We start from the raw sequence: 27,034 nt of genomic DNA, 5'->3' as shown, positions 1-27,034 counted from the left end.
CTCCTCAGGACAAGTATAGTTCTGGGGTGAGAAAGGCATCCAGATTTCTGGGAATTCGTACCACACACTGCACTCCAGAAAGATCCCTGGGAAAAGGCTGTGTCCCTCTCAGCCGGGGCTCAGAGCCCCGGGCTCGTGCCAAGAGCTAGAAACTGGCAGAGGCCTTGGACCGGGGCCTCAGCAGAGCCACGCCAGAGTCAGAGGCCAGGGCAGGCTGGGAGCCCCGAGACCTGCTGGGCGCTAGGGAACAAGGAGGGTCTGTCCCAACTCCCTGCGCTGAGCTCTAGAACAGGGGGACCATATGACAATGATCATAGTCCAAATCAGAACGGGGGTTGCCTCTGGGAAGGGGCTGGGGGAAGGGACTAGGGGAAATTGGGGAGAGGGGGTGGTGATATAGTCTTTCAATAAAAGCTGCATCGTGCAGACTGCTTTTGCTGAGATGTAACTAGAACACCTGCACCTTCCACTGTCTGGGCAGTGGATTCAAGAAAAAAGAGAACGCACCTGTCGGTAAGTATGGGCTCGAGTTAATGATGCTGAGCACTCAGGGGGTACCACTGTGAGGAATGTATTGTTAAATGGTTTAAAAACTGGGTGTGGGGACCGGAGTGATAGTACAACGGGTAGGGCGTTTATCTTGCATGAGGCCGACCCGGGTTCCATCCCCGGCATCCCATATGGCCACCCAGCACTGCTAGGAGTAATTCTGAGTGCAGAGCCAAGAGTAACCCCTGTGCATTGCTAGGTGTGGACCCTCCCCCCCAAAAAAAAAATGGGTGATGGTGGGGCTGAAGCAATAGCACTGCGGGTAGGGCGTTTGCCTTGCATGTGGCCGACCCAGGTTCGATTTCCAGCATCCCATATGGTCCCCTGAGCATAGCCAGGAGTAATTCCTGAGTGCATGAGCCAGGAGTAACCCCTGTGCATCGCTGGGTGTGACCCAAAAACAAAAACAAACAAACAAAAAAACTGGGTGATGGATATCTAGAGGGTAAATACACCAAACTGTTATGGATTCTCATTATCCAGGGTGTGACTAGTATAATTCTTCCAACTCTTTAAAATGTGTTATGATATTAATTAATTGGATGTTTTACGAGACAACAGGAGGAAAATCTAAGTTTGATGCCGTCACTCTGCTCAAACCCCTTCAAGACCGCTTTAAGGACTCTTTGGTTTTTTCCTTTTGTTTTGGTTTTTGGATCACACCTGCAGTGCTTAGGGCTTACTCCTGGCTCTGCACTCAGGAATCACTCCTGATGGGCTCCTAGGACCATATGGGATCGTACCTGAGACGGTGGCAGGCATGGCCAGTATTTCACCTGGCTCTACTATCGCTCTGACCCCAAAGAGAGCTTTTCCTAGTCTGCACTGTCTCATCAGGCGTCTGCCCGGGAGGCCCCGCCCGGACGACCCCCTTCCCACCGCTGGCTCCCCACCAGGGCCTGTGTGCACTGCTTAGAGGCCTCCCTACAAATAATACAAATAATAATACATTTTGAAATATTTATGAGGGAGGAAGGAAGGGGGGGAGGAAGGGACGAGCAGGGGGGGACAGGGATGTGGCTTGAGTGGCAGAGAGCTGCCTTGCCATGAAGGCCCGGGGTTTGCCCCGCAAGGTGCAACCAGAGGGTTCTTAGGACAGAGGCCCACCCGGGCACAATGGCTCATGGCTTGCAAGTGCTCCCACCTTGGCCACCCCCTGGGAACATGGGCCATTTTCAGGCAAGGGATAGGGGGACAGGTGGGAGGAGGATGAGGTGGGGGGTCAGGAGGACACCCAGTGGAAAGGTCACACGGGCATTTGGCTGAGTCTGAAGTAGGGGACAAGCCTCAAGGGAAGGGGCATGGCTTGAAGGAGGCTTGGAACCCTTCATCAAGGCCTAGGTGGAACTGCAAGGGCAACCTTGGGCAGAGAGAGCTAAGTCAGGCCATTAAATAGGGCACAAGGAGGAGCACTCAGTAGGGTGCCTTGGAGGCAAAGGCCCCAGAATAGCAGAAGAATTTCCAACAAGCGAGTGTGGACCGACCAGGAAAGCCAGGAAGGCATGGCAAGGGAATAAGCCAGTGGAGGAAGAGGCCTTAAGTCAGGTCGGGGAGGGCCAGTGCCTGGGATCTAAAGCAGGAGGGGGCCGAGGCTGAAGTGATAGATAGCACAGCAGGTAGAGCGTCTGCCTTACACTCGGCCAACCCGGGTTCGATTCCCAGCATCCCATACAGTCACCCGAGCACCGCCAGGAGTAATTAATGAGCGCAGAACCAGGAGTAACCACTGTGCATCGCCGGGAAAGACAGACAGAAAGAAAGAAAGAAAGAAAGAAAGAAAGAAAGAAAGAAAGAAAGAAAGAAAGAAAGAAAGAAAGAAAGAAAGAAAGAAAGAAAGAAAGAAAGAAAGAAAGAAAGAAAGAAAGAAAGAAAGAAAGAAGAAAGGAAGAAAGAAAGAAAGAAAGAAAGAAAGAAAGAAAGAAAGAAAGAAAGAAAGAAAGAAAGAAAGAAAGAAAGAAAGAAAGAAAGAAAGAAAGGGACAGGAATGGGGGAGACTAGGATACCCAAGTATCTACTGCTCCACCCCAGCATCACTAACAGAGAAGGGCCTCTGATGCCAATCCCTACACCCTCACCTGTACAATGGGCCGACAGAAAACAAACGGTGTCTTACTGAACACTTACTAGATGTCAAGAACTCTCTCCAGGTACTTCATCTTCACAACAGTCTCACCGGGCTGACGGGATTTTTGTTTCTTGCTTGTTCATTTGGTTTTTGCGATGCCGGGGATCAAATCCAGGTCTCATGCCATGATGGCATTTTTATCCCGACTTTATGGCTCAGAGGAGTCGAGGCTAAGTTACTTGCACAAAGTCACACTCAACAAAGGGAGATGCTGAGAGTTGAACCTGAATTCTGGGCCAGAAAACTATGAACCCACTCCAGGAACCTAATCAGAGAGAGGGCAGAGGGAAACGAGACGACGCGCACCCAGAAAATGGGGGAAGTGATCACCCAGGGTTTCTGCAGGTAACACCCTCGACCCCCACCCTCGGCCTCAGAACCTGGAAATGCTCTTGTACGGCAGACAAGACTGTGCAGGTCTGACTAAATTAAAGATCTTGAGATGGGAAGATAATCTTGGACAACCTGGGTTGGGTCCTTTCGAGGAAGGCGAGAGGGCCAGAGACTCTCTGGGACTCAGGCCTTGTGCATGACCAGCCCTGGTTCCATCCCTGGTGCTGCATACCCCACGCACCACCAGAAGCGATTCCTGAGCACAGAGCCAGGAGTTAGCCCCAAACACCGCCAGGTGTGGCCTCCACACCCAAAGCAAAGAGAGAAGAGGCAGGAGAGTCAGAGAAGGAATATGGAGCAAAAAAGAGAGACTGCGGGAGTTGCTAAGCTGCGCGATCTGAAGATGGAGCAGGTACCACAAGCCAAGGGATGCAGGCGGCCGGAAGCTGAGGCGCGGGGAGACAGCTGTGGTCCCTGGAAGGGCCAGCCCTACTGGCAACTTGCCTTTGGTCCAGTGAGAAGAGTTTCAAACGTCTGTCCTCCTTCACGGTAAGGCAACCCTAAACTTATGGTCCGTTACTATAGCAGCAACAGGAAGAACATGCCACACACACCCCTTCATGCCCCTGCGACACCGCAGCTGCTATCAGAAACACTTTTCCTTCTTTTGTGTCCTTGGACCATACCCAGAGGTGCTCAGGGGGCACTCCAGGCCCAGTGCTCAGAGAACTGACCAGGATAGCATGTGCTCCAGCTTTGAGTCACCTCTTCAGCCCAATACTGTGAGTTATTGTGGTTTTCTGACCACACAAGGCTGGGCTCAGAGCTCAGGGATGACTGATTCAGGGGATCCTATGGGGTGCTGGGGAGCAAACCTTGGTCAGCTGTGTGCAAAGCAAGCACCCTACCCTCTGTACTATCTCTCTAGCACCCCAACACCCTGACTTTAAAAAAAATAGGGGGCTGGAGCGATAGCATAGCAGGTAGGGTGTTTGCCTTGCTGAACCCAGTTCAACCTGGGTTTGATTCTCAGCATCCCATATAGTCCCCCGAGCACCGCCAGGAGTAATTCCTGAGTGCTGAGCCAGGAGTAACCCATGTGCCTCACTGGGCATGACCCAAAAAGTAAAATAAATAAATAAATAAATAAAAATTTAAAAATAGTCTTGGGGAAGTTTCAGTTTGGCTCCTCTGTGCTTCAGTCTCTTCCTGTTAGAATTTAAAACAGCTAGAGGGGCTCAAGCAAGAGCACGGCGGGTAGGGCGTTTGCCTTGCACGCAGCCGACCCGGTTTGATTCCCAGCATCCCATATGGTCCCCTGAGCACCACCAGGGGTAATTCCTGAGTGCAGAGCCAGGAGTAACCCCTGTGCATCGCCAGGTGTGACCCAAAAAGCAAAAAAAAAAAAAAAGAATAAAAGAATTTAAAACAGCTGGAGAGAGCACAGAGGCCTGGCGCGGAGGCCTAGTTCTGGAGGTCCTGGGGTACCACTCGCAGCACTGCATGCTCTGGGGTGGCCCCGGCGACCAAGTACCAAATATCACTGGAAGTGGTCTTAGGGCCCTTGAGTGTGGCTTGGAAGTTCCTCCCCACCCCCCAAAATGGCCTAATACAGTCAATACGGATTCTCTCATTTTGCCAGCACACAGTGAAAGTACCTTCTCTTCCTTACGCGTCTCCAGAAGCCGCGGACGCTGCTGAGAAACCCAGTGCCACCAGCTCACATCCTCTGAGTCAGACACAGACCCGCCACACTGACACATCAGAGCCCAGTTCACGCGTCACCTCCTAGGAGAAGCCGCCCAAGGTCGTCTGCCCACTCATTCATTCGCTAGTCTGGGAGACCACAGCGGGCCCGGCGCGGTGCTAGCAAGGTTGGGGCCCAGCTCGGCCCTTGGGAACCCACAGCCCAACAGATGAGACGCACAAACCAACCATCCCAAACAGCTGGATAAATGCCAGGCAAAGGGAAAGAAGCACAGGGAAGTGTGGGAGACCCAAGCAGGGGAACCGACCCAGCCTGGTGGCAGGGAAGGCTTCCGGGAGGAGGTGACTGAGCTGGAAACAGCTAAAACTCAACCAAAAGAGCAGGGCGGGTTCCCATGAAGGAATGGCTAAGCAAAGCAGGGGGCAGCTCCTACGGGCAGCGCGGGGGGGTGGGTCATCCCAGGCCTCACCGCGCCCTTGGGCCTGTGCTCCGGAGTCTGAGCAGAGCTGGGCGGGCAGGGAGGCGGCCTGGGATCCCCGAGGGCCACGGGGAAGCAGGGCGGGAGGGACAGCTGGGGCAGCAGGGTCCCCTGTCTTCCTCGGGACCTGCCCAGAGCCTCAGCGGGCCCATCTGAGAAATGGAGCAGGCGACAAAAGTGGCTGAGACCCGCCCCAGCCCCACGGGGAAATGACAGGACACGAAACTACAAAAGGGTCTTTATTTGTAAAAAGCCAAAGGGGCCCCAGGGGCGTCAGGACCAGCAGGCCGGCTTCTCAGGGGTCAGGGGCATTTGGGCAGATGCGCTTGAGTGGGGGGGCGCCCTCCGAGTCCTCTGTGTCACCCTGGGCTGCCTCAGGGACAGGTGGCACAGGCTCAAAGACGGGGTAAGCTTCGGGGGCCTGGAGAGGAAGGGCGGATAGGAGTGAGCGCCACCCGGCCCCAGAGCGCGGCCTCCAGCCGCCGCCCTCTCCAAAGCCTCCAGTCCACTCCCCTCCCGGACCCAGGAGGCCCAGGCCCAGGGCGCCTGGATGCAGAAATGACGACCACTCCGTTTGGGGGCAAGAAGCTGAGCTTTGGTATTTTTGGGAAACGCATCAAGGCAGGCTTTGTGGGAAAGTCAGTTTTGTGGGGGGGGGGGGGCTTTCTCACGTTCGTTCTCAGAGATCAGGATAAAAATCCCATACTCGCAGGAGCACTTCAAGGGCCGTGAAGCAGTCTGACCCCTCCTGCAGGCCTCTCTCTAACTCGCCGGCCTCTCTGGGGCCGGGAACCCGGCTGAACCTCCATCCATAGCCAGGGGCTACAGTTCCCCTCTGGCCTTCAGGAATACAGCACCCCCACCCCGCCCCCCAGCGTCCCAATCCCTCCCAAACCCTCTCACCTCAGCCTCCAGCAATTTGGGAACCGGCTCCTCCTTGGTCAGCATTGGGGGTTCATCCGTGCTTCTGGCGGTCACACCTCCGGGATCTGGAAAGTCAAATTCATAATTCTCTGAGCAGCTGTGTTAGGCCACAGACGGGGTTTACAGACACCAATGCCCAAGCCCTTGAAGAGTAGGTGGGCACAGTGGGCACGAGGTGGGGGGGGAGTGGTGGCTCACTAAGAAGGGAGCTGGGCACCCAGCGGCCAGCCAGGAAGGACAGTTAAGGGGGCACAGGACCTGCGAGACAGATGGAGGTGCTGTCCATTTTCCACAGAGGGAAGATTCTGGAGCTGGACCCTTGGGGTTGAAATCCTGCTCTTGGGGCAAATGACTTAATATCTCTGGGACTTGGTTTCCTTCATCTATAAAAGGATCCATCATTGCCACAGGAGGCTCTACTGAGGATAAAATGAGGTAACATAGGGGCTGGAGCGATAGCACAGCGGGTAGGGTGTTTGCCTTGCACGCGGCCAACCCGGGTTCAAATCCCAGGATCCCATATGGTCCCCTGAGCACTGCCAGGAGTAATTCCTGAGTGTAGAACCAGGAGTAACCCCTGTGCATCGCCGGGTGTGACCCAAAAAGCAAAAAAAAAAAAATGAGGTAACATAGTAAAGCCCTTGGCAGTGTCTGGCACATAGTAGGTGCTCAGTAAATGCCAGCATTATTTTCTATTAGTAAATAAGTACAAAATTGCACAGTAAACCTAGACTTAGCACAGTGGTGCATGACCCAATACTCCTAGAAAAAAACCGTGAGGGTAACAGGGCACAGTTCAAAAAGGGCACAGACGGGGCCAGAGCGATAATACAGCGGGTAGGGTGTTTCCCTTGCACGCAGCTGACCCAGGTTCGATCCCTGGCATCCCATATGGTGCCCTAAGCACTGCCAAGAGTAATTAATTCCTGAGTGCAGAACCCGGAGTAACGCCTGAGCATTGCCGGATGTGACCCTAAGAAAAAGAAGAAAAAAAGGGTGCAGAGTCCCCACTGAGACCATTGGCAGCACTGAAGGCCTTGTGCCAGGAAAAGGTCCCCTCAGACTGCGCTTTTGAAAACGTGGCCTGGCAGCCGTGTGGAAGGGCCTGGAGGAAGGAGGTCATGGGGGGCTGGAGCCAGGTGTGGGTGAGATGCCAGAGGCTGGAAGGCAGAAGAGACACATCTGGGGCTGAGCAGAAAGGCCTGGTTGGAGAAAGAGGCGCTGCAGACTCACGCCCAGGACGAGGCTCAGTCACGTCTGTGCGTCAGCTTCTCATCTGTCAGCGGGACCCTGACAGGCCCTTACCACCTCAGAGGGCTGCAGCTGGGATTAACAGAGAGAAAACACCACAGCGTACAGGCAAGCGCCGAGCACACAGGAAATACTCAGTAAGTACTGGCTGCTGTTAGGGCTTAATTGTTATCACTCTTGGAAATCACTGCTTGTTATCACTTTTATTTATTCCACAATTCTTTTGGTGTGTTTTGGGGCCACACCCCACCCCACCAACATGCACTCAGCCCCTGGCTGGCTCTGTTCCTGTCTTATCTCCCTGGCCCTATTCCCTAACTCCAGGACTGAGAATCTACCCAGCATGGCCTCAGTGTGGGGTAACACGGATCAGTTCAGGAAGCTGACAGGAGGGGCGGGAGACGCTTGGGGTCAGAAATCAGTGTAACATGTACGTGAAGGTCTCAGATGAGAGAAAGCCAGGCAGGGACAGTCACCCTATGTGGCAGTTGCTCTGCAGGCTCTGAAGGGCCCAGGAGGCAGACAGGTAAGAGGTAAGGAGATCAGCTGCTGGCCTCCACTTCCAGGTAACATTCTCAGAAGGAGTACTTTTTTTTTGGAGGGGGGGGGCAACTGGTCCTACCTCTCTCTTGACCCAGCTGTGGGGGCTGGGCGTCCTCCGGGACCCCTTCTGGTGGTCCAGCTGGTGATACAGGACGGCTGGGCTGGGGGGTACCCCCAGGGCTAGGTTCCGTGCCCTTCTGCAAGGAGCCTTCAGAATGGAAACTCTGGTTACTGTTCTCATCTGCGGGAGCAAACACCGACATCGTTGGGCCTAGGCCCCACTCTCCTCTTCCAACCCCCGCATCCCCCTGTGCCACCCCCGAAGAATCCCAGTCTCCCTACGTACCATTGAGATCGAGCAGGATGAGGGGGCCACCGCCGCGGGGACTGGGTCCTCTGCCCCGACGCTCCCGGCCTCGGGATCTCTCTGCCCCGCCACCTGCCCGCCGGCGTTCCTGGAGGTTAGAGGGGTAGACCCGGTTAGAGAGCCGGGTCAGAAGCAGCTTGCTAGCTCGTGCTGGCGAAGAGGAGGTGCCAGGCCGTGCACCCCAGGAAGAGGGGTGGGTGGGAGTCCGGAAAAGAGCCCGCGGGAGGCGCAGGGGGCACTGAACATGCCCAAGGGTCTGAGGGCTCAGAGTGGGGGCAGGGGAGCAGCCTGGGGAGGGGCTTGCCTGAGGCTGCCCGGATGCAGGGCCTGGCGTGGGGGGTGCTCACCTCCTCCTGGGGGTCCACCACTGGCACCCACTTGAAGATCCGAAGGGAAGTGTCGCCCACGGTCACCCAGCGCTTCTCCCTGCGGGACGAGGGGGATTAAGTCAAAGAACCTGAGGAACGACCCCCCAGGAGCGGGGCGACGCGGGCGGGCGGGCGGGAGGGCAGGTGTGCAGCTGGGGCAGTGACCGGGAGAAAGTCTCCGGGGTACCCGGGTGCGGGGCGCGTCTCGGGAGCGAGGGCGTCCCGCGGGGGGCCACGGCTCGGTAAGAGCCCTCCGGGGTCCCCGCGAGGCCCGCCCGCGCGGCCGGGGCAAACTTGCCAGGAGTGTCAGGCGAGCTGGAGGGGGCGGGGCTCGGCGGGCTGCGGCCCCGGGGGCAGAGCCCGGGAACTCGCTTTGTAGACCCCAGGGGGTCGCCCGGAGAAGGTGGCCGGCGCCCCGAGGCCGTGGGGCGCGGCGGGGGCCACTAACACCTGCAGGCCACCGCCGGCGACGGGGACAGACGCACTGGGAGGAGGAGTGGCCCCGCCGGGTCCCGGGGCCCGGGGCAGCCGCTCACCATCTCCGGACCTTCTCGATGGTCGCCATCACCTTCTTGATGTCATCCTTGGCCCGGCTCCGGGTCTCGGCCCGCACGGTCCGGCCGGCCATGCTGGCGGGGCTGGGGCCGGGGCCAAGCCCGCGGCTGGGCCGCCTCCCGTCCGGCGGGCTCAGGCTCGGCGCCAGGCCGGGGCCCCCGCGCTCTCGGCCCGCGTCCCTCGGGGAGTCGGCCGCGCCCGCCCCGCTCCCCAACGCCTCGGCGAGTCCCCGCCCCGCTTCCTGCCGCCGCGCCCCTCCCCGGCCCGTCCCGGAGCGGCCGGGAGGCGCGGGCGGCCCGAGCCCAGGCCTGGAAGCCTCCCGGCCCCGCCCCGCCCGGGCCCGCCCCCTCGGGGCGCCGGACGCGCAGCGCCCCCTGGCCGCCGCCGAGCGCGCGAGTCGCGGGCGGCCACTGGGGGCGCGCGCCCGCCTGCAGGCCACGTGGGCGCGGGGCCCGCCACCGGCTCTGTGTCGGGGTGTGCGGGTCCCCGGGCCGTGAGCATCGTGCGGCGTGTGTGCCGCCTGCGTGGGCGCCCGCACTGGGCGGCGGGGGTCTCCACCCTCCAGCTCACCCCCGTCTGGCAATTGTTAATTGCCATCTGTCAGCTGGACGCCAGCGACGGGCCAGACTCTGCACATTCGGGTGGGTGGGTCACCGCCGTGGGTCGTCGCCGCGTGTTGGCAGAGAAGCGGAGTAACTGGGACGCTCGTGTTTCTAGAGACCCTGAGAAAACAGCCGTGCCCGTAGCTGATCGTACTCCGGCCCTTTGTGCCTGCAGTTCAAACCCCTAGGGAAATGTCTGAACACTGAGGGGGCCCGGACTGGAATGTTCTCGTCACTTTTTATAATCACCCCAAACTGGAAACAACCCCTCCACAGAAAAATGGGAAGTAACTCCATGGGCACAGGAATCAGAGTGGGGGTCTGCTGCACCCCATAAAGTGGCAAGGAATCCCGTACATTCTGAAATTCCACTTATGAGAAGTTCAAAAACAGAATAAATAAATTCACAGGGTCAGTGAGCATAGTGGTCACTCTGGGGACCGGAAGACCCTGGGGACTGGGAGCTGGTTCTGCCATTTCTTAATCTGGATTCTGGTTCCCGGGACATATCAAACCTGTGCAAATATACCTACCTATCATTCAGGATGTAATTTTCCCTTTGCATATTATTGTCATTATTATTTTGGTTTTGGCGGCCACATTGGCTGTGCTCAGAGTTTAGTCCTGGCTCTGCACTCAGGGATCACTCGTGGGCTCAGGGGACCATTTGAGGTACTGAGGTACTGAGGACTGAACACGCATCAGCCACGTGAAAAGTAAATGCCCGACTCGCTGTTCTATCTCTCTGCCCCTCCATCCCATGTGCATTGTAGTTCAATTAAATTTACTTAAAATGAGTATCCTGTTTGGCTTTATTTGAAGCTGTTTGCCAGCAGATATATGTCTAATGTGTATGTGTCTGTACGTGTGTGCGCGTGGGTGTGCATTTCAAAGTGTGACTACTGTTTCTGTCTTGTGGTGTGACTCAATCCAGAGGTGTTAGGCCTAGGAAAGAGGGCATGACAGCATTTTTTGGAGACAAACTGCTGGAATAAAATCCCAGCTCTGCTTATCCTGGGACCCTGGACCGTTGCTTCTATTTCCCCAACCATGACATGAGTGAGTCAATAGTGGCTAATGCTTCCAGCAGTGCCTTGCACATAGTAAATACACAATAAATATTCACTGTAACTAAAGGCATGTAATTGGGGCCCCCGCCTTCAGTCTCTCTTCAGCTGTACCAGCAGGGCTCCCTCCTTCCTCCTTTTATTCTGGCAATTGCCTTCTCATGGAGATGGAGAAAGTGCTCACTGAGGACCATGGCTGGTAGGTCCTGACCTGGTAGCACGGTTCATTTGATTCACACAGGAGCGAATTCACGAGTCAGATTTATTTGTGAAAAATACTAAAAGTAGGACCAGACATAGTAAAGGAGTCTGGCTCTGGTTTGAATCCCTGCATCCACACATGGTCTTCTGTTTTTTTTTTTTTTTTTTTTTTTTGCTTTTTGGGTCACACCCAGCAATGCTCAGGGGTTACTCCTGGCTTTGCACTCAGGAATTACTCCTGGCGGTGCTTGGGGGACCATATGGGATGCCAGGGATCGAACCTGGGTCGGCCGCGTGCAAGGCAAACGCCCTACCCACTGTGCTATCGCTCCGGCCCCCACACATGGTCTTCTGAGGATGATCAGGGATTATGCCTGAGCACAGAGGCCAGGGGTCACTCCTGAATACAGAGCACATTTCTCTCTAAGAATCCGGAGTCCAGGCAAACTCTGAAGAAAGTCGCGCTGTCTCTACACAAATTTCGAGTTGTGGGGCTGGAGCAATAGCACAGCGGGTAGGGCGTTTGCCTTGCACGCAGCCGACCCAGGTTCGAATCCCAGCATCCCATATGGTCCCCCGAGCACCGCCAGGAGTAATTCTTGAGTGCATGAGCCAGGAGTAACCCCTGTGCATCGCCGGGTGTGACCCAAAAACCCAAAAAAAAAATTTCGAGTTGTTATGAGTGATGGAATAGGGCAAATGAACCAGGGGTTGGAATTTATGATTTATTAAGGAAGAAGGAAACTGTGGGGTGGAGATTTTCTGGAGTCAAGGTACCACCCAGATTCTGACAATGCTTGGTCACTTGCAGTAGCTCTCACAGCAACTGTTAACTGCCAGGGCACAGGTGTGTGTGATTTTATTATGCAAATGGCTCATCATAAACTGGAAGTTGTCTATCTGTCAACCTGGTCCTTCACCCCAGATTCTCTTGGCTTCGCAAGATTTTATGATTCTTGTGTCTTAGGGTGTTTCACATCTATGTCATATGAGCTTTACTGACAAAACATGATGTAGTTCTTACACAGAATAGGTGTAACTTCAACAAAGAGATGATCTCTGGGTAGCAGAACATTCTTTTTCTAGAAGGCGATTAACTTCTTATATGAAGTGTATAACTCCTGTCTTTTATACATCACATGTGCCCTGGCCATTTTCCTATCTTAATGGTATCAATCATCACACATAGCGCTTACAAGTTCCCCACTCATAAATTTCTTTGCCAGCTGTTGTAAACAGCCTCCCCCATCAGACTGTGAGCACTGTGGGGCTGCGTGCACAGACTTCCAGTATTTGTCCACACCAGGTGAGCGGTGCAAAGGGATGGGTCTGACCGGAAGTCTCCAAAGCTGGTTCCCTTGTGGGAAAGAAGGTCCATGTGCATTAACCTTTCAATAGATCTTTGTATGCGGCCTTGTCTTACTGCCGGGGTGTCCTAGTAGATGTGACAGAAGCTAAAGCACCGGATACCTAAAATAGGCGGGGGGTAGAGGAGGGGGGTAAGTGCAGGTAGGTATGTCTCAAGTCAGAGGACCCCCATCTTGGCCTCTCATGCATCCACCTACCCTCACCCCACCCCCCAGCTCCTAAACAGGAGACACAGCATAATCCTATCGTGCCAGTCCCGCCCTCTCCTTCCAGCTTTCTCCCCGAGACACCAATCCTGCCTCCAGGTACGAGCCTGAGCCTCGCAGAACTGCCTCCCAGGTCCCGACACCCACGACATCCACGGTGCAGACAACCTGCTGACCGCCTCAGGTCCCTTCCGGGACCAGGCGGCGCTGGCCGGGAGCTGAGCTCAGAGCCAAGGAATCTTGCCGGGGGAGGTGAGGAGGGGTGGGGAGGGGGTAGAGTGTTTGGGGTCTGAGCCCTGATTGGCTGCGCCCGGGCCACGCCCCCTACCCCTGTGCCCCTACCCCCCCCCTCGGAAGGGGGGCGTGGAGGCCACCGGGATCAGCCAGGGGCCAGCATGAACCCGAGGGAGGGCAGCCTGGGTAAGGGGCTTAAGGGCCGGGGTCAGAAGGGCTGGACGCTGGGCTTCTGGGTCCCAGCCACCCCCGGGGCCGGGCAGGGAGCGGCCCGGGCTGGGACAAGCTGGGGCCCGGTGTCAGGTAACCGGCGGGTGAGCTGGGGGACGGGGCCAGCGTCCGAGTACAGCCAAGGCCCGGGGCTGAGCCTGCAGGGTAGGTCACTAGCACACCCAGTTCGAGTTCACTTAGCAGGGCGGGAGGGTGCCCGGCGCCGAGGCACGCGCAGGACGCCGGATCCTGTCCGCGACCCACGAAGAATCCGAAGCGGGGAGCCGAGGGAGGGAGAGTTGAGAGAGGAAGTGGTGAGGCCACGAGAGCTAGAGCGACAGGAGGAGGCGAAAGTGGCAGAAAGTCTCGGCGCGGAGTGGAAAGTCCGGCGGCGGGGCGGGGCGGCTCTGCACCCCGGGACTCCATTCCCCAGCAGGCCCTGGGCCGGCGCGCAGTTCACTTCGGGAAATGGAGTGTGTCGCCTCAGGCCGCCTCCCCGGTGCTAGGGGAGACCCCCCCCCACCCAGGTTCATCATCGATGCTGCGCGGGGGGTGACCGGCCGGGGCAGTCGGGGAGAGAATGGGACCTCAGTCTCCGACATAGGCTTCCTTATGCATTCGGATTTGAAGTTTTGCGCTTCAATGATGTTGAATTCCACCATCGATCGCATTAGTAGGGAGATAAGAGCCAGACCTCCAAAGGGCTCCGAGACAGGCCGACTCACACAGATAAAAGAACTACCACTACCGTGGGAGCTGGGGATGCAGCTCAAAGGGGCCCGGGTTTGGTCCCCAGCATCGCCGCCTGCAGCACTCACCCACTCCTGTCCCCGCCCACACCCCCCAAAGACCGCCCGGCCTTTCTGACGTGGTCCCGTGGTCCCCGTAACAATTTAAAAAACAAACCCTACTTGGGCCGAAGAGCTAGTACAGCCTTGCTCAGGGCCGTCTCCTAAGCCATGACAGGAATGGTACCTAAGCGCACACAGGAGTGGCCTGGGTAGAACTGGTGGGTGTGGCCAAATTCTCTCTCCCTCCCCCCACCCTCCCACCCCCGCCACACCCACCAAAAAAACGACTTGGGAAATATGAAAAGCGAAAGAAGTAAAATTTGAACGGCACACCCAGCAGTGCTACTCCCAGCTGGGGGACCCTCCAAGTGTTGCTCAGGGACCAGGTGGTGCCCCAGGAACCAGTCCCAGACAGATAAAAGCTTGGCTTCTTGAATGCACTGAGCTCAGCCCACGGGGCTCTCTCTCCATCACAAGTTAACTTAAGGGAAGATTAAATCAGGGGGCGACACCGCCAAGGTAGCATTTGAATTCGGCTTTCATAGGATGTCAGCCAGTGACTTGAGGACAGGGCAGGTTTCAGGAAGAGCAATCCTCCGGCAACTCATCAGTGCCTTATTTTCCCTCAGATGGAATGGGACAGAGCCTGCCTGACTTAAAACTTGGAGGTTTCAGAACAGAGCCGCTGGGTTGAGGAAGGAAGCGTCTGCGTGGAAGAAGTGGTCAGGGAGACAGGGTTTGGGTTGTCCTCATTCCTCCCCGCTTTTCCCGCCAGAAGATCCCCAGGTTGGCTCCTCAGTCTCACCTCTCTCCCACTTGGAGGCCAAGATCCGCCAGACACACAGCCATGCTCGCCTCCTCTCCAAATATGCAGAACAACTGCTCCAGGAATACGTGAGTGGGACGAGGGCGCAAGACGCGGGGAGGGAGGGCCACCCACTGTCCCAAACTCATTTAGCTGCTGCTGGGGCTCCTGATCAGTAACAAGGCCACAACACAAATCGGTAGAGGACCTCTGTGTGCCCCCCTGTGCCCTCCATCTGCCTTGGCTGGGACCTGCCTGCTCAGGGCTTTAAGACAGAGCCTGGGGGCCGAGCTATAGCACAGCGGGTAGGGCATTTGCCTTGCACGCGGCCGACCTGGGTTCAATCCCCAGCATCCCATATGGTCTCCCCAGCACGACCAGGAGTAATTCCTGAGTGCATGAGCCAGGAGTAACCGCTGTGCATCGCCGGGTGTGACCCAAAAAGGAAAAATAAAAAAAGACAGAGCCTGACAGGATGAAGAAAATGCTAGTCTGGGAGGAACCAACCTGGCTTCTAGATACTAGACTTTGTGCCCGTCTCTTTGTCTCCAGGGCTCGGGCTTTGCAACTGTCGAAAGTGGTGACTGAACAAGTTGAACTGTGAACTTTGCTGCCTGTGCTATGCAAAGCAGCCAGCAAGGGGGGTTTACTCTGGGGCCAGAGTTCCATCTCAGACGGGGACTGGTATAGGGAGCCAGTATCTATCAGTATCTCTGGTTGCACAGAAGGTCCTGCCAAAGGAAAGAGGTGTTTCCTCCCAGTCATGCCGGCGTGGTGGGGAGCAGAAGAATGAGCCACTCTGAGAGTGACTCGGGGGCAACAGACAGGACCAGTTTCGGACTTCTGCCAACTCTGGTGCAAATTCTAGTTCTGCCCCTTCCTAGACGGGCGTCTGAGCTCAAATCACTGTACCTCTTCAGCACTAGAATCCTCACTTATTCTAGCACTTAAATAATCATCATAGTCACAGACATTGTTAGGAAAGTTGGGTGTTAGGGCAGTGTGCCTGTGCCAGAGGCAAGATGCTAGCTTTGGTTAGAGGAGTTTCACAAATCACCTCGATCTTTCGTTTGTTCCTTTCTTTCAACAGTTCCCCACTGAGGCCCAGCTGTATGCCAGGCAGGTGTAGAGAAGTGGGAGGAAGGGGTGTGAAAATAGACCACTGGGGTTTGTGCTGATTTACGTGGGTCCCAGGATGACCTGGATATAACTAGGGAGTGGTGGAGACAAGATTTAAACCTTGACTGGTGAGGGGTGTGTGTGTGTGTGTGTGTGTGTGTGTGTGTGTGAAGCAAAGTAGTTTTTATTGAACAAAACTTGCTTATAGAGATAGAAGGGGAGAGAGAAGGGGAAAAGTGTTCAAGAGAGAACACAGGCTTCTCCGGAATGGAAATAAGCTAAGATACATCGAGACAAGCAGGAGAGATACATGTTCAAGAGACAACAGAGGGCTTCAAGGGCAAGCCTGTGAGATAACTTAGCACAAAACCTGAGATAAGAGAGATACTACAGAAGGTAGGAGGCCTGCAGTGCACCCAGTCGACCCGGGTTTTATTCCCGGCATCTGCCAGGAATGATTCCTGTGCACAGATTAAGGAGTAGTAACCACTGAGCATCACCGGGTGTCACACGAAAACAAAAAAAGAAGGAAAGAAAAATAAAAAGCTACCAGTACCGCGCGCTTCCAGTGGGCTAGGCCCCGTTGGTGACTCTTCAGTTACCCCGTTAGAGATGGAGCAAGGCGCTGCTATAAACGCTTGCACTCTCTCGAACCCAGCGCCCCGTGAGGAGTCACGAATCATTTGCCGGATGGGGAAACTGAAGCCCCTGGAGAAGGGGAGAGCGCCCGGCCCTCTCCCCTCGGCGCCCCGGAGCCCCACTGACCGCCCTGTCTCCGCAGGTGCAGCATCAGGGAGACCCCTTCGGGCTGCCCGGCTTCTCGCCCCCGCGGCTGCCGGCGGTGGCCGGCCTGAGCGCCCCGGCGACGGGCCACGCGGGCCTGCCGGTGCCCGAGCGGCTGCGGCTGGACGCGGCGGCCCTGGACGCGCTGGCGCCGCTGCTGGACGCGGTGCGCCGCCGCCAGGCCGAGCTGAACCCACGCGCCGCGCGCCTGCTGCGGCGCCTGGAGGACGCGGCGCGCCAGGCCCGGGCGCTGGCGGCCGCGCTGGAGGCCGTGCTGGCCGCGCTGGGGGCTGAGCCCCGCGGGGTGCCCGAGCCCCCCGCCGCCGCCGCCGCCCCCGCCGCCGCCCCCGCGGCCCCCGCGAGCGTCTTCTCGGCCAAGGTGCTGGGGCTCCGCGTGTGCCGCCTCTACCGCGAGTGGGTGAGCCGCGCTGAGGCCGATCTGCGCCCAATGGTGCCCGGGGGCCCGGCCTGATGCCCTGCGCTGTCCCTCCGCCCCGACTGACTGTGTCCCCATCGCTCTGCCCCTCGTCCTGCTGCATCCACCGAGCCTGTCATCTCGATCGGCGGCTTTCACTCTCCCTTCCCCGCCCCGTCCTCTCCACTTGAACATGTGGACATCTCAATCTCACCTCAAGGAAGGGACATTCGTTTCCCTCGGTCCTTTCGCTATTCTTTTCCGGCCACAGACAAGCCTACTGGCGGGGCAACTCCAGCCTTCCCCGCTGCCCTCACCCCCCCTCTGACGCTCTCCCCCTTTCCCCTCCCTCTGCCCCCGTCCCTCCATCCTCTCGCCCCCAAGCCAGGACCGCGGAGAGGAAAAGGAATGACAACTTAAAGAGTTTTATTTCTGAAAATAAATTAACTTTTGTAAATAAAACATTTGAAAATTAAAACAAGAGCACTAAAGTTACCAGTATGTTGGAAATGGGGAGAGATCTCTGAGGAGAACAGGATCCTTAGGGTGGAGCTTGGCCCCAGACATACCCAAAACCTCAGTAAAAAATAAGAGTCAGGAGGGCTGGGGCAATAGCATAGCGAGGAGGGTGTTTGCCTTGCACATGGCCGAACCGGGTTCGATTCCCAGCATCCCATAGGGTCCCTCTAAGCACCGCCAGGATTCCTGAGTGCATGAGCGAGGAGTAATCCCTGTGCATCGCTGGGTGTGACCCAAAAAAGAAAAAAGAAAGAAAGAAAGAAAGAAAGAAAGAAAGAAAGAAAGAAAGAAAGAAAGAAAGAAAGAAAGAAAGAAAGAAAGAAAGAAAGAAAGAAAGTAGTCAAGAGCGCCCCTGCAAGACTGTCAGCCTGTCCTGAGCAGAGAGCAGATGTGATCTGAGCCCTTGCTCTGTGGGAAGCAGATTGCCCTTCCCCAGGAAGGAAAGCCCTGTCAGGTTGGCCCACCTGCTCCGGCTCTTCAAACAGGGAGTGAGGTAGACTGGGACAAGAAGGCAGTCCCTGGGTGGCCCCCAAATTAGGAGAAGGTGATCTCGGAGCTCAGGAGACCCCCTGTCCTCTGCCTGTAGAGCGGGAGGTGAAGCCTCTTTAAAGATGCGTTTCTTTCCTCCTGAGAGGTGGAAGCAGATCCCTGGACTGTAATCCATCAAGTGGTACCCAGAGAGTCCCACCCAGGGAGCCTCGGGACAGAGGAAGGCCCGGGCCCTAGGGAAATATTCCAAATATATGGCACCCCAGCCCTGTCTGCTAAACAAGAGGAGTCCTTCCAGTCCAGCAGTCAGGCTCGGGTCTGTTGAGAGGGAGATTTTTGCCTTTCACAGACAGTTTAACTCCTCGATCCAGGGTATTTGGCTTTGAGCAGAGCCAAGTCCCTGACAGCTCTGTCTGTCCAGTGGCCATATTCCCTGGTCACTATGTAGCCTCGGCATTTCCTCTCGAAGGCGGAGGCCCCAAAGGAGACCAACCCAAGAGTGTCCTCTTCTGGGGGAACGGGCAGGCCCAGGGCCGTCATGATGGCAGCCATGTTCCCCAGCAGGCCTTGGGCCCTGAGTCTTGCAGCCCCAATCTGAGCCAGCAGGATAGGGCTGCCGGGGTTCAGGTCGCTCTGATCGTCCCCCACAAGCTGAAGGTGCTGGGCCAAAGCCAGGAAGGCCCCTTGGGCACGGCCCAGCCGCTCCCCATCATCCAGGGCGTGCCAGGTCTTGAAGGAAACGGCAGCAGGAGGCAGGCTGCCCAGCTGGAGCTCAGGCGCTGAGAAGCCAGGTTCGCTGAAGGGGCTACCCTGGTACTGGAGCTGCATGAAAGATAGAGACAGAGTGAGGGAAAAAGGGGGTTCCCTGGGGCTCTCCCTGAGCTTATATCTGCTTTCTTTGACACTGGATCTTCCGAAGGAGAGTTGCTTTTTTTTTTTTTTTTTTGCTTTTGACTTTTGGGCCATACTCATCGATGTTCAGGGGTTACTCCTGACTGCACTCAGGAATTACTCCTGGCAGTGCTCAGGGGCAATCTGGGGTGCTGGAGATCAAACCTGGATCAGTTGCATGCAAGGCAAACGCCCTACCCGCTGTACTACCACTACGGCCCAAGACTTGGCATTTCTACTCCTCAAGAGTTGATCTCAGCTTGGAGCTTGGGCTCTGTTGGATTCTGACTCAGTTTCTCCATGTATGAGTTATGCAACCTTGAATCATAGCATCAATAACTCCCATGTGGCAGAATTATTGCAAAAATGATAAGCAACGATATACATAAAATAGGTAGCCCAGCACCTGGTGTAGAGTAAGGCCATGAAAACACACTATTAACTAATAGTATGTACTATTATGAAGGCTAAGTTATTATTTATTATATTTATAATCTAAATAGATTATAACTATCAGAATACATTATATCTCTCTATATTTTTTATTTATAATGTATATGTTAATTAACTTTGCTATAATTGTTAGTACTAAATTTAGTTGAATGCCTTATTCAAAGTTCTCATGCTCCCATAAATCTAAACCCCCCCAAAATTTTTTTTGGTTTCTTTTGTTTTTTTGTGTTTCTTTTTAGGGCCACCCCTGGCAGTCCTTCAGGGATTATTCTCTGCACTTAAAGGTCACTCCTGGGGAAGCTCAGGGGACCTTATGGGGTGCTGGGGGTTGAACTTGAGTCAGCCACATGTAAGGCAAATGCCTTATCCACTGTACTATTACTCCAGCCCTGACTCAGAATCATAGTAGACACTTAGTACATACATAATGCATAGTACATACTTACCGTCCCCCAATTGATAAATCATCACCTAGTCTCACACTCTCAGTTTACAGGTGAAGAAACTAAGGTGCAGAGTGCCCAAGGCCACCCAGGAAACGGTGGCAGATATGAGACTAGAAATTAGATTTAGTAACTTCACGGGGGCCTAGAGCCATGGAAGAGTAATGAGCCCCAGAGCCCCCAGGAACCAGGCAGCGGTGACACTTGGGGAAAGGGCAGGATGAATTTAGGAGGGAGAGGCAGGAACTTCGGCCAATGTGTTCCCTGGCCTGTTTTTGACTAGCGTTCATATTCTGCCACTGCAGGACCCAAATAGCATCGTCTGTGGGTCAGGCCAAGGTAGCAGGCTGCCAGTTGGAATTTCTAGAGGGGTGGGACTAGGATCACATGCCACAGAGCTGGTTTGGTACCCCTGCACTGCCAATGTTACATGTATGACCTTAAGGGTAAACTTATTCACTCTCTCTAAGGTTGTTTCCTTACTGAATCCGCCACTCAACTGTTGGAAGAGTCAGGAGGAAAACAAAGGGGGCTGGAGCGATAGCACAGCGGGTAGGGCGTTTGCCTTGCATGCGGCCAACCCGGGTTCGATTCCCAGCATCCAATAGGGTCCCTCAAGCACCGCCAGGAGTAATTCCTGAGTGCATGAGCCAGGAGTAACCCCTGTGCATCGCCAGCTGTGACCCAAAAAAGCAAAAAAAAAAAAAAGTCAAGTGACGTCAGGATGATTAAGTCAGCATGAGGCAGGCAGGAGGTGGTTGCGGGAGTGACCCTGACCCACTAAGGCCCTGTCCTCCGTGCCTCCCTGTGATTGTCTGAGAGGCCACAAGGCAGGATGCTTGTTTCTGTTTGGTTTGGTTTTGATTTGAGGGAGGCCACACCCAACCATGCTCACTTACTCCTCACTCTGTGCTCTATGATCATTCCTGGTGGCGTCCTGGGGGAGCATATGCAGCGCCGGCAATTTACAGGGTCAGCCTCATGCAAGACAAGAGCCTCTTACCCCTGTACTATCTCTCTGGCCCCCAGAATTCCTTTCTGCAGGCGAGGACATTGAGATCAAGAGAGAAGAAATGATTGCCCTGGGCCACCCAGTCATAGGTGATGGCATTTCTGTGGCTGTGTCTCTAGTAAAAGTCCCTGGAGGCTGGGCCCATTCTGTTTTCCCTGACCAGGGCTGGGCCTGGAAGTCACCGTTCCTCATCCCTAGGCCACTCACGTATGTCTGCAGTAATGTTGATGTGTTCTTCTGCATGTAGAGCGCCAGGCTGTAGGCTTGACTGATGGGCTCAGCTGGAGAGACGGGGGCCCCCAGACTGAGGGGGGATAGCAGCAAGGCCAGCACACAGAGCGGGGCTGGCAGAAGAAATCAGAGGTCATACCAAGTTCCCGACCCCGCCCTACCTGCTACAGCAGCTCCACAGAGAACTCGTGCGTCACACACCTCCTGCATGCAGCGCTCTGTGGCCTACGGGAACACGGTGACTCCGAGTCCAGGCACCCTGAGTTAGATTCTTTTATATATCTTTTTTTTTTCTTTTTGGGTCACACCCGGCAATGCACAGGGATTACTCCTGGCTCATGCACTCAGGAATTACTCCTGGCGGTGCTCGGGGGACCATATGGGATGCTGGGAATCGAACCCGGGTCGGCCTCGTGCAAGGCAAATGCCCTACCCGCTGTGCTATTGCTCCAGCCCCTCTTTTATATATCTTTGTTTTGTTTTGGGGCCATCCCCACTGGTGCTCGGGGCTTACTCCTGGCTCTGCACTCAGGAATCACTCCTGGTGGGCTCAGGGGTGATGGGGATAGAACCTGGGCCAGCCGCTATACTCTCCACAGCCCTCCCAGCTGCTGTACGGTCTCTCCAGCCTGTAGATTAAAAAGACCAGGAAGTGGGGGCCAGAGCGATAGCACAGCAGGGAGGGCATTTGCTTTGCATGGGGCCCGCCTGAGTTTGATCCCCGGCATCCCAATGGTCCCCGAGCACCACCAGGAGTAATTCCTGAGTGCAGAGCTAGGAGTAAGCCCTGGGCATCACCGGGTGTGACAACCCCCCCCCCCCATAAAAAAGTTTAGAAAGTTTCCCTGCTGGCCAGACCCGTATATTCAACTCCTACTCAACACTTTCCTTCTGCCATTAACAAACATCTCAGCCTCGAAATGTCCAAACGCTCAACCCCAAGTCCCCTCCACTCTCTCATCCCCTGTGCTCACAGCTCAGGTAAAAGCACTTCTGCCCTCCAGTTGTTCAATACAAACCATGGGTCCTGATTGCTCAATTTTTTCTGCGTTTCCACATTCAGCCCTACAATAAATCCTCTTGATTGCCCTCAAAAGAACTTCATGGGGCTGGAGCAATAGCATAGCAGGTAGGGTGTTTGCCTTGCACGAGGCCAACTTGGGCTCTATTTCCAGCATCCCATATGGTGCCCTGAGCACTGCCAGGGGTAATTCCTGAGTGCAGAACCAGCATAACCCCTGTGTATCACTGGGTATGACCCAAAAAGAAAAAAAGAAAAGAAAAGAAATTACTCCTGGCAGTGCTGGGGGACCATAGAGGATGCTGGGAATTGAACCCAGGTCAGCCGTGTGCAAGGCAAACACCCTGTCCACTGTACTATCACTCCAGCCCCTTGGTATACTTGTGCTTTTTTTTTTTTTTTTTTTGCTTTTTGGGTCACACCCAACAGTGAACAGGGGTTACTCCTGGTTCTGCACTCAGGAATTATTCCTGGCAGTGCTGGAGAACCATATGGGATGCTGGGAATCGAACCCGGGTCAGCCGCGTGCAAGGCAAACGCCCTACCTGCTGTGCTATCACTCCAGCCCCTTTCTTTCTTTTTCTTTCTTTCTTTCTTTCTTTCTTTCTTTCTTTCTTTCTTTCTTTCTTTCTTTCTTTCTTTCTTTTGTTTTGTTTTGTTTTTGAGCCATATCTGAGCCAATTCTCCTGGTACTACATTCAGGAATTGCTCCTGGACCACTCGGGGGACCCTAAATTGGTGTCTGGAATTGGACTCACATTGGCTGTGTGCAAAGCAAGTGCCCTATCCACTGTACTACCTCTCCAGCTCCCGTTCATCAGTTTTCAAGGACTGCTTCCAGTCTTGTGCTCAGAGGTCTCTTTTGGTGATTGGTGGTCCTTAGGGGAACTTAGGGTGCTAGTAGTGCTCAAACCCAGAGCCACCTGCATGCCAAGCAGGTGCTCAGCCCTTGGTACTATCTCCCTGGCCCTTACATTTAAAATTTTTCATTAAAGTGCTAAAAGAAGGAAAAATTCTTAGAGAAGCAGTTCAGGCAAAGCAGGTGGGAAGTTCAAGTTCTGTGTCTCCTCATGGTCTCCTGAGCACTGCCAAGTATGGCCCTAATCCACATGTGTGCATGCGCACACACACACACATGCATGCACCATTCATGTACACACACACACCACTCATGTACACACACAGACACACAAACTCACACACACACAAAAGATGAAAAGATTGGTGCCAGAAATATGGCCCCATATAGATCCTGGCACCATATGGTCCCCCAGACACCTCCCAGAATGAACTCCCCTGAGCACAGAACCAGAAAAAAGTAACTCCTGAGCATTATGGGGTGTGGCTGGCAAACAAAAAGAGAAACAAAAGTGAAAAATAAAGATGCTTAGTTATCAGGGATTTCCAAATTCCATCTTCAAATCGAAACTACAAAACCATATCATCCCTCCGATCCTGGTCAGGATGATTTATCACAAAGTCAAGGAATAAGAAATATCCGTGTGGCTGCAGGGAGAAGGGAGTGCGTGTTCTATGGGTGAAATAGAGAGGGGTGCAGGCATGGTGGAGCAATAGGGTTTTCTTTTAGGATTCTTTAAAAAAGAAAAAAGGATAGGGGCTGCAGTGATAATGCATCGGGGAGAACATTTGCCTTGCATACGGTTGACCCAGGTTCAATTCCCGGCATCCCATGTGGTCCCATGAGCACTGCCAGGAGTAATTCCTGAGTGCAGAGCCAGGAGTAACCTCCTGAGCATCACCTGATGTGACCCAAAAGTAGGGAAAAGAAGAAAAGGATGAAAGGAATCCCACCACTTCAGCCTCAACCCTCCTTCTGCTACCTGTTTCCACAGACCCAGCACCCCTCAAACACTCAAGGAAACCCCTACTGGTCTATCTGCCTCCCCCTCAACAACCCAAGTCCAGCTCGACTCTCCCACTCCTCACGGAGCCGTGTCATTGGGGTGGCGGAGGCCGGGACCTCTGTATGGCTCTGAATCTGGCCCAAGATGCTGCTTCGGCCTTTGCCTCGCTGAACTGCACCAGGATCCCACCCCAACCTTCCCCAGGCTACTTCCCTCTCATTCAGGGCCCAGCTTGGATCCATTGTCCGGACCACAGGGCCAAAGCCCCACTAGCTGCTCTAGCATCTTCAGGGACCCTCATGTTCTCTATATCTCCTTCTGGGGGCTCCCAGTTGCCATCTTCCCCTGGACAGTGTTGGCTCGGGGCCTGGGAGGCCTGACCACCTCCATTCCCAGCTAGTTTCTCACAGGGCTCCCACGCATGACATTGCCAGGAGCATCCTTCTCCCTCTGGGCACCGTGGACAGTAGGTCTGGCTACATGAGGGTGTGTGTCAGGGGGTGGACTTCTTTTTTTTTTTTGCTTTTTGGGTCACATTTGGCGCATGCACAGGGGTTACTCCTGGTTCTGCGTTCAGGAATTACTCCTGGCGGTGCTCAGGGGACCATATGGGATGCTGGGAATCGAACCCGGGTCGGCCGCGTGCAAGGCAAATGCCCTACCCGCTGTGCTATCGCTTCAGCCCCCATGGGGATAGACATTTTAACTGCAAGCAGGTACTGCCTGTTGCCAGGTGGTCCTCTTAAAGGTAGGACCCCATTAGGTAGACTCCCCCAGCAATCAGAGTCTCAGAAAAGAAGGGAATTCTCTAAGATCACCCGCAGGAAGTGATGGGATGAGAAGCAAAACAGGTAGCCTTCCTCATGCCCGCTTCTGAGACCTGAGTTCTCAGGAGGTCCTACTTAAAGGGGAAGCCGAAGGGGAAGTTCCTTTCATCCATCCATCCGTTCATTCATTCATTCTTCCAACAAACTTGGCTGACTGCGCTCACCTTCCACCATGCTTGCGGGACTGTGCTCCTTTATGGACTACTGTCTGTCTGTCTGTCTGTCTGTGTGCAGGATGGAATCTCTATGAGAAGGGAGAGTCTGTCTCCTCATGGCTGTGCCCCCTGTGCCACGCTACCTGGCACTCTATGAACAGGTCCTGGGAGAGTGATGAGCACAGCCTCTGGTGGGGATGTGCAGGTGCCCGACAGATGCCAGGGCAGCAGACAGACACAGGTCAGCAGTACCCGCGCCTTCCCATCATCCCGGGCACCCCCACTCACCCAGCAGACAGCTCATGCTGTCTCCTTGGCGCCTTCCTCTCTGGTCACCAGCTCCTCCAGGACACCCGTCTGCCCCTCACGTGGCTTTATACCTGAGCCGCCCAGGAAGGAGAGGTGTGCGGAGTTCCCAGAGGCAGGGGATAGGCAGGGAAGGGGACACTGAAATGACACCCCCCTAAACTCCACTTAAACCCTGGTTGCTGGGAGGGAGGGGGCGAGGGCGGGGAGGGGATTAGAGGGGGACAAAGGGGCCGCCCCACTCCCTGCTGCTCCTCACGTCCTGAGATCCAGTTTCCCCTCTGGAGGCGGCCCCTGTCCCGCCCTAGCTGGACCCGGGCATTGGCCCTGGCTCCTGGGGACTTTGGAAAAGAGACAAGAGGGGTGGTGTGCAGGCAACATCGCCCACACTCAGGTGCACCCGCAGACGCACGTCTACGCCTGCGCTGGCACGTGCCACACAGCAGATATTCACACAAGCTAGTTCATTCCCGGTCCGCGTTGCCCCCTCCTGTGTGGGGGTCCAGTTCCGGGACAGACACGGGGCTGGAGCAAGTGAGACAAATGGCCATCTGCATGAACCTGACGCTCCGGAACACACACAGGCAGGCCCACACATGTGACAGGCCGGTGAACTGCAGTTGGCGCCCCAACGCCGGTTCCAGGTGCTACCCACGAGCACAGCCCCGCCAGGAGCCGCCCTGCAGACAGGCGGGTCACGTGCATGTGGGGTTCACAGGTGGCAGCCAAGGCTTGTCTGTCCCTGCCAGTGGGGCAGAGCGGGGTTGGGGTGCCAGCCCAGGAGTGACCCACAGGGACCAGAGTGCCACAGTGGAGTGAAGGGAGGATAAGGCCTGGGCTCTAGTCCCTCTCTAGAACTTTCTCAGCCCCTCCATCAGGGATCAGTTCTTAGCCCCTCGCTGACCTCTCACCCCACCATACTCCTGCCAGCTGAGGCAGGATGAAAGTGCTCCACTCCCTGCCAGGTGGGGCACGCACCCCTCCTTCTAAGGTTGGAGGTACACCCGCCACTCTCTGCATTCAGTCAGCAGGTAGGCACCGTGCCCCCAGGAAATGTGGGCCAGGCCCTGCCTCACCACTGCCCAGTGGCCTAACCAGAGAGGCCGAGACATAGGACAGTGTCCAGGTGCTTGCCGGAGCCTCAAACCTCCTCACCTCTCCCATCCTGCCCCCAAAGAAAACCAAACGAGTAACCAACCTGGGAAACAATAAGAAACAAAATTTCTGTGCTAGCTATCAGAGAGGAAGTACAGTGGGCAAGGGGCTCGTCTTGCATGTGACCAGCCTAGGTCTGCTTCCTGGCACCCGCAATGATCCTCTGAGCCTTGTCAGGAGTGATCCCTGAGCTAAGAGCCTGACCACCATTGGGCGTGGCCCCCAAACAAAACCAAGTAGAAGCCAAACAAAAGTTTTGGCCCAAAGAGATAGTAAAGGTGTTAAGGCGCTTGCCATTGAGCCGCTGTTGAATTTTCTGGCACCTCCTATGGTCTCCTGAGCACTGCCAGGAATGAGCCCTGAGCACAGCCAGGTGTGGCTCAAAAAGAAAAAAAGAAAAAAGAAAATCTCCATGCCTGAAAGAGAAGAGGCTTCGAGCACCTGCGTTGACGGCACACAGCTGCAAGTTTAAATCCCGGGGGCCTGAGCACACCAGGCGCCATTCTGGCCCCGCTGTGGAGGCTGACACTTTGCTGCCCACTGCACACAGCAGTGCAAGAAACTTCCTGTGGCACTGTAGTCAGCGGTGTGTAAGCAGAGCACACAAACATATGTATGCATGCACACATGTGCACACATACACATATGCACACACATGTGTGCAC

At 55.3% G+C, this 27,034-nt stretch overlaps 3 protein-coding genes across 6 annotated transcripts; 1 reads left to right on the top strand and 2 right to left on the bottom strand.

The window, feature by feature from the left end:
• Positions 1 to 5,419: 5,419 nt before the first annotated feature.
• BCL7C (BAF chromatin remodeling complex subunit BCL7C) lies at positions 5,420 to 17,394 on the bottom strand. 2 transcript variants are annotated; one of them, XM_055136220.1, is made up of 6 exons: positions 17,217 to 17,394; positions 8,626 to 8,704; positions 8,258 to 8,366; positions 7,991 to 8,152; positions 6,097 to 6,182; positions 5,420 to 5,614 (listed from the first exon to the last, which is right to left on the bottom strand). In XM_055136220.1, exons 1-6 carry the CDS (start codon positions 17,369 to 17,371, stop codon positions 5,489 to 5,491), a joined length of 717 nt encoding a protein of 238 aa, XP_054992195.1. In that variant the 5' UTR covers positions 17,372 to 17,394; the 3' UTR covers positions 5,420 to 5,488. The 2 variants fall into 2 exon arrangements, with proteins under 2 accessions (XP_054992195.1, XP_004615945.1); XM_004615888.2 differs by lacking the exon at positions 17,217 to 17,394 and adding an exon at positions 9,183 to 9,524.
• On the top strand, positions 13,019 to 17,205 carry LOC129404281 (cardiotrophin-1-like). Of its 3 annotated transcripts, none has more exons than XM_055136221.1 (3): positions 13,032 to 13,065; positions 14,656 to 14,774; positions 16,586 to 17,205. In XM_055136221.1, the coding sequence occupies exons 1-3, from the start codon at positions 13,041 to 13,043 to the stop codon at positions 17,057 to 17,059; spliced, it is 618 nt and encodes a 205-aa protein (XP_054992196.1). In that variant the 5' UTR covers positions 13,032 to 13,040; the 3' UTR covers positions 17,060 to 17,205. The 3 variants fall into 3 exon arrangements, 2 of the variants coding, with proteins under 2 accessions (XP_054992196.1, XP_054992197.1); XM_055136222.1 differs by having other exon boundaries at positions 13,041 to 13,065; positions 14,659 to 14,774; XR_008629808.1 differs by lacking the exon at positions 16,586 to 17,205 and having other exon boundaries at positions 13,019 to 13,065; positions 14,510 to 14,887.
• A 970-nt stretch (positions 17,395 to 18,364) lies between the features above and the next one.
• Positions 18,365 to 25,212, bottom strand: LOC101544543 (cardiotrophin-2). Its single transcript, XM_055136789.1, has 3 exons — positions 25,197 to 25,212; positions 21,017 to 21,153; positions 18,365 to 18,832 (listed from the first exon to the last, which is right to left on the bottom strand). The coding sequence occupies exons 1-3, from the start codon at positions 25,210 to 25,212 to the stop codon at positions 18,365 to 18,367; spliced, it is 621 nt and encodes a 206-aa protein (XP_054992764.1).
• Positions 25,213 to 27,034: the final 1,822 nt, after the last annotated feature.

This window comes from Sorex araneus, chromosome 4 (genome assembly GCF_027595985.1).
Source record: "Sorex araneus isolate mSorAra2 chromosome 4, mSorAra2.pri, whole genome shotgun sequence".
Classification (NCBI taxonomy): domain Eukaryota; kingdom Metazoa; phylum Chordata; class Mammalia; order Eulipotyphla; family Soricidae; genus Sorex; species Sorex araneus.
The sequence above is the reverse complement of the archived record's forward strand: the minus strand, read 5'-3'. Positions and strand labels throughout refer to the sequence as shown.